The following is an 11,165-nucleotide window of genomic DNA, read 5'->3' as shown; positions in this document are numbered from 1 at the left end:
GCTACCAGTTTGCACTTTCCACTTTTCCCCCGCTTCCTCCTCTCCCTCTTCTACCCTGTCCACTGTTGTCTGTTTCCTCCTCCCCCACGGTGAGGAGGATCTTCTGCCTTGCAGAATCTCCAGTCTGGTAGTCGGCCTTTAGGGGTGAACAGAATACAGTGGGACTCCGGCATTACAACAATTTCAAAGTAGCAAGGCGCAGTGTGATACACCAACCTCGTGCACTGGAGCATTTGATGCGACCCAACTATTTTTGCTGCTCCGCCCCGCTGCATCAACGGGTTCGGTTTCGCGTGGCTCGATGTCCCAAATTACGAGTCGACATCGGGGAAGACTTCTGTCGTGCCTTTTGACCAGCCGCCCAGCGATGAATCACTAAGAACCGCGCGGATCAAGGGAATACCAACGGAGAACCTTGCTGCGAACGACACATTTACATTTACTATTGAGTGCGGCGGACACTTTAAACCGGGGGATCATGTGCCGGGATGCCGCACAAAGAAGCTAGTTCCTGCAGCCGAGCTCATGGTGTTCGATAGGTCTTTAAGATACCTAATGCCTGCATCCGAGAATGCCCGAAGAAAACCCGTTTTGAAGCAGTCGGCATCCACGTCGAAAAGTAGAATGCGCAACTCAGATGTTTTCCCCCCAAGGGGATAGTGAACAGACCTAGCAAGAGGAATCAACCGGCTCTCAAGCACGCGCTCTCATACCTTCGTGTGCATAGCCACAGACAGTAGTCCTCGGCAGTGTTCCAAAATTTACTCGATCTTACTCTAGGGTAAGGGTTTCGTACCCTTGGCGTTCTAAAACCTACCCGCGTCCAGCGTTTTTCAATCTGTGCTGTCACGTGATACGATCCGCCGGAGTAACTCGGATTCATTTGGGTAAGATTTGAAACAAAGCCCTCGAGTATTGTGGTGGTCGCGCTGCGGTGCAGCTTCCGGCCGCCCGTAGGCGCTAGCAGCCAACAATGTGCAAGTGCCGCATTGGAACCATATGGTGCTGTCGTGGCCCACTGGAGAGGCCGTAAGAGAACAAGCGTGTATCTAGTCCGGTCGTGGCACTCCTTGCCTCTCCCGCGATAAACATCGCAAGCGTCCAAGTGCTATACCGCCACATTGAAATCGCGATACTATTTCCGCTACGAAATTGTGACAGTTGATGTTCTTTAGGATTGCCTTGTATTTGTCTTTCATTCTCGAAATGTTTATTTGAAATCATCGAGAGTGGTGGTATAAAACGATAAGGATGACTTTTTTTTAGAAATGCCTTCACTGACTGTAGACGTGTTTTCCTTCAATATGCATTTTATTGGCTAGCATTTGGAAGTTAATCCGCATTGGTAGCGAGTGTTTCTTTAAAACTGCAGTCCTAATATTCCCGCACTCAAAAAAAAAATTTAATGTTTGAGTTGAAACACGTAATTGCAGTGCACTAATACCCTTGTCCTCCTTTATTCTCCGTCTGATTACAGTACGGGTTCATCCACTGTGCCCTGGAAGACCTGGTGACCAAGAAATTTGGCGCGGAGACGTGGAAGCTGTTGCTGTGAGTTCCGTCTCTCGAAGCACCGTGAAAACATCTAACCCCCGTTTGCACTTGAGAGGCAGTAATGAACGCCAAAAATCAGTGGCAACCAGTCTTGATTTATTATATTTAGATCGCAGATTAAACTGCAGAGTTACTGCGGGGGTCAATAAAAAACGTACATCATTCGGGTCTCGGAACAAATACATTTCTGGATTCTAGATTTTTTCTGAGACTATGCATAGGGGCAGGAAAATCCCCCTTATCCCTAGTGAGCACACATGACCTCCTGAATTTAACAATATTCTTTTTATAACATTTTTTTTTGTTGTTTTGTTTTAAACGTGATTGCAGAAGGTTCTTGTTTGGTAGTATAATCGCATTTTCATATGGATAGTGTGCTGCACCAAGAGCATAATCGCTAAATATAATATAACTAGTTACAAAAAAGTTGTCAATGTAATCTTATCCGAATGTGTTGTTGTTGCGGACATGTCGGAGATAAACAGGGTAGCATTCAAGTATTTTGCTGTTTTGTTGTTTTACACGACTAACACTTACTGACGTTTATAGTGTTTTTGTTTTTGTTTTTTTACCAAATGATTGAAGTGTTTATTTTCTCTTCTTGCTTTCCCTTGTTGTTCATGTTTTTTGTGTAATATTTTGTAGTATCATTAATATGTATGACTATCTTGAGCTGCTTAACTTTAGGGTGCAGAAGCTTTGTCAGGCACCACGCCTTCATCTCCACCCCCTACGCGGCGAACCCGACAAACAAATAGAGATAAAAAAGAACGTCGGCTGCGGACAAGCCTATATGGTAAATTCCTCACTTTCATCTATTTTACCGCCCCTTTGTTGCGTTATATAGCCTATTCACGAGCGATGTGAACGAGCTCTAGAAACCTAAATTCTTCAAACATATTTTTCTTATGTGTTTTGACTTACTGTGCCACGCGTTCCCTTTTGAGGTAAAAAAGAAATAAACGATCAAACGATAATTCTGAGAGATGTGGTAGAAATAATAAGTGCGCAGTTCTTTAACGGACGTTTGAATTTTTTTATTCATTTCCTAATGAGTAGTGGAAGTTTCCTGCGTTCTTCTCAAAAATGTATATTTTTTTTACTCATTTATTTCTCTAGCTTACCTTTACCCCCTAAAGGGAACTATCTCTGGAGATCTGATCGAAGTTCATTTTAATTTTCTCCGTACGTTTCGGCAAAGGGGTCGGATTGGGGATCTGTCACTGCCTCGAGGGCCGGACAATAAATAAGATAATGTAAAAAATAAATACTATATAAGTAAAACTAGATAAGAAATTAAAAACAATAATTGAAGATCTGAAATAATTTTTTTAAAGGAAGGTGGATGAGTAGATACTTTATTCTTATATTTAGTGTGTCGCTAATTACAATATAATTGCGACCCAGAAAACTCGCAAGGCATAAATCAAAGCGCATAAAAACTTTGGCATATTTACAAAGGGGCAAAAGACTAATGAGAATGATAAATCTGATATGACACAGGATACAAATCGAGATATATACATATATATATATATAAGGCAAAGAAATTTTAACGTATAGTAATCTGCTGACGAAATGTAATAGAAATAATGTGGCGAGGGAACTCGCCTTTTGACGCAGTTTTCACTCGTCAGTCCTGATACTTTTGTTCGTGCTCTTGGTGTGGATCGCTGCACTTTTTTCCTGTACACTTATTTTTGCGCTGGTCCCGCCGGAACGCCTCCCCGGGCTGGATCTGGACCGCAGGCCGAGGTTTGAAAACCCTTTGTCTAGAAGATTGAAACAGTGCATTTCAAAACATAGAAGAATGCGACAAAAAGATAAGAACAAAAGGAGAATTGCTTTGATATCTTTATTTTATACATTTAATTGCATCCTCTTGTCTCCATAAAATTGCCAACATTGCACGGGTTGAACCTATGTGTAATTTGTTTTCTTACTCTCCCAATATTGTTTGGCGTGATGCAGAGAAAAGTCTGGCATAACGATGCACGGCGCTTCGTTCCTGATGCACAAGGTCTACACCGACGAAGTCACCCTCAAGCTGGTGGGTGCGGCATGCGAGGTCCTGGGTACGTACAAAAACGTAAACACGTGCCGTGGTGCTCAGCTTAGACAGCAATAGAGTCTGTCTCGCCGCTTTCTCCCCATCACGTTATGACTGGTAAAGATCCTCGGAAGCGGCATGTTTTCAAATCGGTTACCCAGCCATTGGGCACCTAACTTCTAAAATACCGGGAGTTCCCGAGAAAAGAGAATCGTGTGGCTCGGACTGTGCTACTGAAGTATGCATCGCAGAAAGCTCAAACTTCGTGAGAATGTGACGCCGGTGGTTGGGATAGAACACGAAAGTTTGAGAACATGGCGTTACCTGGATTAAAAAATAACAGAGAAACTCGAACCTTCTTTCTTTTTTTTTTATGAGCGACGTCCACCTTAGCCTAACATCGTCAAAACGAGAAAAGACATTGTGCGTGCTTGTAATGTCTATTTAAGTAAAAAAAAAAAAAACACTAGTCAGCAAGAAAGAAAACATTAGTATCTTTTTTTTTTCTGAGAAGTTAATTTTTTTCACTCATAAAAATCCCACAAGCGTTTAAAACGTCGGTTCTTGTTTTAACGACATTAGACTTGTGAGAACGTGACCTGCATCAAGTTACTTGTTTGATCCCGGTAACGTGGTGTTCTCAAACTTTCGTCTTCTGTCCGAACCACCATCAGCGTCACATTCTCACGGAGTTCGAGCTTTCTGCAATGCATAGTATATTTCCCCTGGCCGAAACACACGATTCTTTTTTCTCGGGAACTCCCTATACTACGATCAAACTTTAAAGTAAACTTAATAGACCTTCTTAAGAAGTTCGTCGAGCAACACTGGCTGTCGCCGTATTATGGGTGTCGCTTTCTGCGGGGAAGGAGCGTGGGGCTGAATCCGAGTTCACATTCCACCCCCCATCGAAATTATAATATAGGGCATCCGTCGTTTATATTTAGAGTCACGCAATGACCATGACACGATGTCACGTAACTACTAACGTAGTCATGCGACATCTATATAGTTTTATAACTATTGATGAGTGTGTCAAACTCTGAGCAGAGATTGGTGATGGTTCCTCCAGGTAAGGGGCAAGATACGTAGGATATATCATAGTTCGATAAGGTGTCGCAGATATTTCAATGACCGTACTGCGGATTCACATATCACTCTTTTTTTCTCGTAAACAGGGCTGGACCTCGACACGTGCCTGGAAGCCTTCGGAGAACACTTCCTGTACTTCTGCCAGCAGCACGGCTACGATCACATCCTGCGCGTGCTGGGCTCCAACATGGCCGACTTCCTGACCAACCTGGACAACCTGCACGACCACCTGGCCTCCACGTACCCGGGCATGCGCGCGCCGTCTTTCCGGGTCACGCCCGGACCCAACGGAGAGATCCTGCTGCACTACTACAGCGACCGCAAGGGTGAGGATGCGCCTCTCCTCGGCTGGGCCAGTGCACAATGCTACCGGTAACGCCTTACAAGGAATGGCGTTACGGGACACGTGTTACTGTCCTCGGTAGCGTAGTAACGTACTTACGTTACTTCTTTCGAGTAACGGGTAACCTAGCTACCCGCTATTCGTCACATTTCTTTCCTAAGCCCTCTTTTTTTTTTTTTTTTTTTGCTGTGCGTGTGTTTCTATCTGTCGAGTCATTTGAATTCTTGCACTCATCCCGCCTTCTTTCAAAATCAGAACCGTAAAAAAAACAATGTAGATATGCCAAGTTTCTGCATGGACATAATATTTTTCGAAATATGGCGCTGATTCATACCTGTAACGTCAAAACAATAAAACGTTTGAATTCATAAATAAAAAATTAAAGACGTTTACAATTCTCTGTATTGCGAAATCAGAGAGCAGCTCCTGAGGAGGAGGAGGGGTGGATACGTGGGGGAGGGCATATTCCTCCTCCTTTCCTCCTCCGGAGACTCCTCCTCCCGTTAAATTTCCACTCTAAATTTTCCCGCTAAATTTAGCGGGAAATTGAGCGAACATTTTCCCGCTACACATAGCGGGTTATGTTTCCCTGGTAAATTTAACGAGGAAATTGACGTCACGTGATCTCAACACCAATTTAATTTCCTACTAAATTTAACAGGGCGGTTACGGCAACGGCGACGCCGCGAAACGCGGAAACGGGCGCCTAAGAGCTGCGCTCTAAAAGCAACCTTAGTTACTTCTTTTACGCGTTCCTTTTATTTTGAGGTGACGTAGGTCGGTAACGCGTTCTTCTTATTTTCAAAAAAAACGAGAAACGTATTTCGTTAGATTTCTTCGTCTTCTTCCTTTTTTTTTTTTTTTTTTTGTAACGCCCACAGCGCCGGCTATGGTGCCTGGGCAACACCCGAATAATCAAAACCCGTGCCTCGGACGGCATCGCAGCGAGATCGAGTGCAGGCTCTGATTGGACACGAGTGCCACGTCAGCGCTCGGCCGGGCCTCGTGTCCAATGAACGCGTTGAAGGACGACCGGCGTCGGGCGCGGGTCACAGTGCTGCGTCGGCACCGTCCGAGTATGATGGCGTCACGTGGTGGCAGAGGAGGCAGCTCACAGATTTTGACTATTCTGGTCCGTAGCGCATCTCCGACTGGCGTGTCCACCGCGGCGCCAAAAGTCGTCCCCCGAGTTCCGCCTGATGCCGTCATACAAGTGTCACGGTGTCGCCTGTCGCGATCCTGGCGGTGGCACTACAGCTCGACTGGATGCGGCGGAGTCCCGTTCTGACGCAGGTCTCCCCGCAAGCAAACAGTCGACGGAAACTAAAGCAGACGCGAATTGAAAAGCCGCGACGACACGTACACTCGCGACTGCTCGACTCGTTCGAGAGCATTTCTAAAACCAGCCTCCAGGATCGCGACATCCGACAGCGTGACACGCAGACTCCTGCGACGCAATTTGTTGTCACTTATAGAACGCTTAGCACTCCAGTCGAAGACGCGTCGCTGTGACTATGCGGTTTTCTTTGGAAGACAAAAAAGCGCGGTGTTGAACAAACCGGTGTTGCTTCAATTATGGCCGTGTTTCAAAATGTACTCGATCTTACTGCAGGGTAAGGGTTTCGCACCTTGGCGTTCTATCTTTCTTCCTCCTAAGAGGAAGAAAGACGTCCGATAGAGTGTTCGCAGACTGTCTTTCGTATAATCTGCTAGCAGCGTCACCGCGGCCGTAAGCGTCCGCGCACCGCCCCGTGCATTACTATACCTCGCAGCGGACCACGACGGAGCGCTTGAATTCCCTCGAAAGCGGCTTCACGCTGATACAGAACCGCTTGCTCGGCGGCTCTATTGTTGAAGCTACGCGTGGCTGCGCGAAGAATAGACGGCAGTTCCCTTCCCCCTCCCTCTCTCCCCCCGCGCGTTCTGCGGCGCATCACCGAGCCTCATCGATCTCATTGATTGCACCTTTCACGTCCGAATCGACGTTCCTGCGGCGCAAATGAAGAGGACATAACGCAAATATTAGGCGGTTAGCTGCGAAGCTAAAACAAACAAAAAATCTCGTACACAAATTATCAATTAGTAACGGCATAATCAGCGTATAATTAATCGGTTCTCCCTACTTGAGAACGGTTGAAACATCGTTCCCTTTTTCGAACTCTAGAGTTTCGTGCGCGCGTGTGGGAGCACGCGAGCGTCTTGAATAGCGGCCCCTTTTTTTCCTCGAGTATCTCGTAATTCCTGTCGAAGTTCGCATACCGCAACATAATTATCTCGAAAGTTTCTTAGCGAGCGGCGTCGTGAAAGCCACTGTAGCGAACGTGCGTGGGGGCTTTGGAACGGAGGAAAGACCATTGTTCTCGCAAGTGTGCGAGCTAACAAAGCGCCTTACCGCTCTCGTGCCAATAGTCGAAGACATCTTGAGGAACGCCGGGCCTGGCTTATTAAGTGAACACTTCGCGCTTCCTGATTGGTTCTTTGGAGTTCTTATTGACTGATGCCACACCCCAATTGGCTGCAAAGCGACCGTAAGATTCCCGCTACTCGCCGAGCGTTTCTTCACTGACTATACAGAATCTATAATAGAAGTGTTAATGATGTTTGGACAGGATTGCATCCTATCGTGCTGGGAATCGTCAAGGTGGTGGGCAAGCAGTTCTTCAACACCGAGGTGAGCGCCAACATCTCCGTGGTCTCCGAGTTCGGGGACAGGGCTCACGTCACCCTCGAGATCACCGAGCTCAACAAAGAAGGCAAGAGCAGCCTGTTGCCGAGGTACCATTGCTCTGTCTCTCCTTGTGCTCGTGATCAGCTGCTATACATTGGGTGGCTGCTTGCGCCATCTATATTCGCTGACAGAATAAGAATGGCAGGAGGGGCTTCAGTTGTCCTGCTTCTAGCGCGAGCTTCCTACCTTACATGATGCTTCTGCGTTTCGTGGGCCTCGTGCGTGCACGCGCAGCCAAAGCACGACGGAAGGCAGCGCCCGTGGGCTGTAGGCCGAGCGTCGGAAATAGACACTCTTCGTTCTCACCTTGTCAATGGTTACAGCTAGCGTACTTTCTCGAATACATTAGACTTTTAGGGTCGCTTGTTCGAGTACGGGAGATCTTGTTATATGGCCAAGGATGAATACTGCTGAAGACTAACTACGCAGTTCATATCTCTAAAGCGTAATGTTATTTGTAAATAACATTAACTAAACAACTGCAAAACGACTTTTGGTATTTGCTTGAAAACAACCTCGTGCGAGTGCCCCATAGAACGTGAGGCCGAAGATCTGGACGGCTTGAACGACAAGAAACTTGAGGTACCTTGAGTTTGAAGACAAAATTTATCCTTAAGTTTTGACAATCATTTTATTTGGCCGTAAAATCGTAACAAAGGGTTTTTGCATATTAGATTGCCAGTTAAGGTTTGTGGCCAAGGATGCCAACTGCGTGGAAGAGCGCAGTTAACGTTTCGGAAGTAAAACGCCACGTGTATATCAACATAAACTAAATAACTTTAGAACGACTTGTGTTTGGGCTTGTTTAAAGAAAACCCTTCGCTAGAGAACTTGTCGGACATGATCATAGTGATGAAAAGAAACTTCCTCCGAAGTTCTCGTAGCACTCTGCTTTCGCCTAAGATATACAACATGCAAAGCCTCGTCAAGTAATACAAAGCCACTCGCTATCTAAAGTTTCAATATATACCTCCAACGCATACCCGCACAAAAAACAAAAATTGTTAATTTTACCCACTGTCACGGTACTAACATATTAAAAGTAAAATAGTCAACCAAACAGCGTTGCACTCACACTACAGCGTCGCTCTTTGGAATCCCATGTCTTCGGAACAAATAGATTGGGCCAGAGTCCTAACGTCATGTTGACAGAAAATCTATAATAGTCCCGAGTGCAGTTTCTGCGATTTAGAGTAGCGAACAACACCGGCCCTCACAAGAGACATTCTTACAGCACGCTGACGGCGCCGAGATTAATTCTGGTCTTTCGTAAGCCCTCGACAGTGACGGGACTACCCGAAGAAGCGATTAACGAGATTATCTTTCGAGTGATTGCCACTGAGATTGTCCCCTTTTTGCGGAACCCAAGACATCGACTGCCAGTTCAGCTAGAGCCGGAACATTGTGCGCGGCATCAGAACGCACCTATCGCGACCCTGGAAATCCCCAGTCGCGCCGCTGCTTCGTCGTACAAAAGACACGGCTTCGGACATATCTCCAGACAGTTTTGTATGACCAATGCGAGAGTCACACAAGAAAGCAGTGACTGCAAACTGTATTTTAAATTATGTAGTATCATTGCGACCGCGGTTGAAGAAATAATAAATCGTGAGTTTTACCTCGTAGTTTATTGGCGCAATGCATTGGATGATATACGTAATCTTCCAGTCTCAAGCTTAGAATGCCAAGACCTAGAAGTTTTCCTGTTCTTCTTTCAGTAATGGGATGGTACTGTCATGATCTGTACGTATCTCGAGAACGTTATTTGTTTGTTTTGTCATGGCTTACTTGTTACCCAAGGAGCACATGGCAGCGTGCTCTAAGCGGACCTTTCCGAGAACCAAGCGGGCCTGGTCCTCAAGAGTGAACTTTTCTTAATTTCTGAAAAGAGCCAATAACCTTCTAGAGGTATTCCTACTCTCAGTCTCGGAATCCATTGTTAAAGTAACTTACCGTCAGCGTTCTCGTTAACTTTTTCCCTTTCGTGAAACGGAGAGACTTAGGACTACCTACTTCTCTCAGTACAAGCTTGCATCTTTAGTCGCCATTTGTTTGCCGCTCTAAGCATCTGCTTCGAGCGGTAAGAATAGAAAGAAAACGCACCAATGGACCTTTTTCCAGTAAGCGTCTGCGCACGCGCTCACCATTTCCCTTGACCTTGACCGCCCTTTCGCCATTTTTGGGGGGCACTGTTCTGTTGCGACACTAATCTGTTCCTACGGGAGAAGGCGAGTCCGGTTGCCCTCCATTTGTAGTACGCGGCGAAACCGTCATGAGGCACTCCTTACTGGAAAAAGGTCCATTAAATGCGAACCCGAACTGGAGGAACACTTTTACTTCCGGTACGGCAAATGCAGTAACTGGAGAAAACCCGACCTGTTTGGACGGCCCTCGAGGCTGCCACGACCGCGGCAGTCGATGCACCAAGAAACTAATAGTTCTGGTTTTCCTCAGCAACGTGCTGGAGACGCTGAGCAACCGGCCCGAGGACCTACCGATGGGTGTGAAGACCATGTGCGCAGCCTTTCCGTTCCACGTGGTCTTCGGCAAGGACTTCGGAGTCGTGCAGGCGGGCAAGGGACTGCTGCGCCTCGCCGGACACCTCTGGAAGCGGAGCAGGGCCCAGGGAAGGCGCCTCAAGTTCGACGACCTGTTCGAGATCAGCAGGCCCGTCATCGACTGCACCTTCGAGTCCATACGGAGCTACTGCAACCAGGTAAACAGTTTCGACTGGCGTCGCGGTCACGCTGCTAGAGTTCACCCTGCTTACATATCGTACGAAACACACGGTGTTCGTGGCAAACATAATGGCGCAAGTGTCTGCGGACAGGCCTGAAGACTGTACAAAGCATACTTCGTACATCTTCGAACCTGTCTGCAGACAGTTTTTGCATGGCCAGTGTGACCACCTTACAAGGAAGAAACGCGCCTCGTCTGCGGGCCGTTCTTTGTACCATGTATTAGCAATGTGACCATGTCTTTATATATCCCAGTCTGCAGAAACAGGCCTGCTTCGTCTTTGTAGACATACTGGTAATACAAAAACAGTCTGCAGATACGTTCGAAACATACAAATGACATGCTTCCAACGTGCTTGAGGCGTGTTGCACAGACAAGTTTGTCACCGTGTCTCCAGAAAACTTCGTGCCTTTTGTTTGTGCGGGGAGGGGGGAGCACAATAAATGAGCTACGCGGGGACGATTGGCAAGTTCCTGTCACCCCCGCAGCAGCAAAAGACCGCTGCATGCGGGATAAAAGGTTACGTCTCGAATAGTTTTATCCACGAAAGTTATCATGTGTCAAAGTCAAACACCGTCAAAGTTGAATAATGGCAAAATTAGACACTGCCGAAGATAAATACTGCAAAGGGCAAACACTGCCAATGTTAAATATTGTCA

The 11,165-nt window shown here is 46.5% G+C and overlaps 1 protein-coding gene across 1 annotated transcript in view; it reads left to right on the top strand.

Moving 5' to 3' along the window:
• Positions 1 to 1,268: 1,268 nt before the first annotated feature.
• LOC8029735 (guanylate cyclase soluble subunit beta-1-like) overlaps positions 1,269 to 11,165 on the top strand; it is a 103,177-nt gene continuing 93,280 nt past the window's right edge. Inside the window, exons 1-6 of the mRNA XM_042289701.1 lie at positions 1,269 to 1,283; positions 1,478 to 1,551; positions 3,526 to 3,629; positions 4,783 to 5,022; positions 7,649 to 7,814; positions 10,222 to 10,483. Of these exons, the coding sequence (XP_042145635.1) occupies positions 1,269 to 1,283; positions 1,478 to 1,551; positions 3,526 to 3,629; positions 4,783 to 5,022; positions 7,649 to 7,814; positions 10,222 to 10,483 (861 nt within the window). The remainder of the gene's footprint in view (positions 1,284 to 1,477; positions 1,552 to 3,525; positions 3,630 to 4,782; positions 5,023 to 7,648; positions 7,815 to 10,221; positions 10,484 to 11,165) is intronic.

Source organism: Ixodes scapularis, unplaced genomic scaffold (assembly GCF_016920785.2).
Source record: "Ixodes scapularis isolate PalLabHiFi unplaced genomic scaffold, ASM1692078v2 PGA_scaffold13__105_contigs__length_92229423, whole genome shotgun sequence".
NCBI lineage: Eukaryota > Metazoa > Arthropoda > Arachnida > Ixodida > Ixodidae > Ixodes > Ixodes scapularis.
The sequence above is the reverse complement of the archived record's forward strand: the minus strand, read 5'-3'. Positions and strand labels throughout refer to the sequence as shown.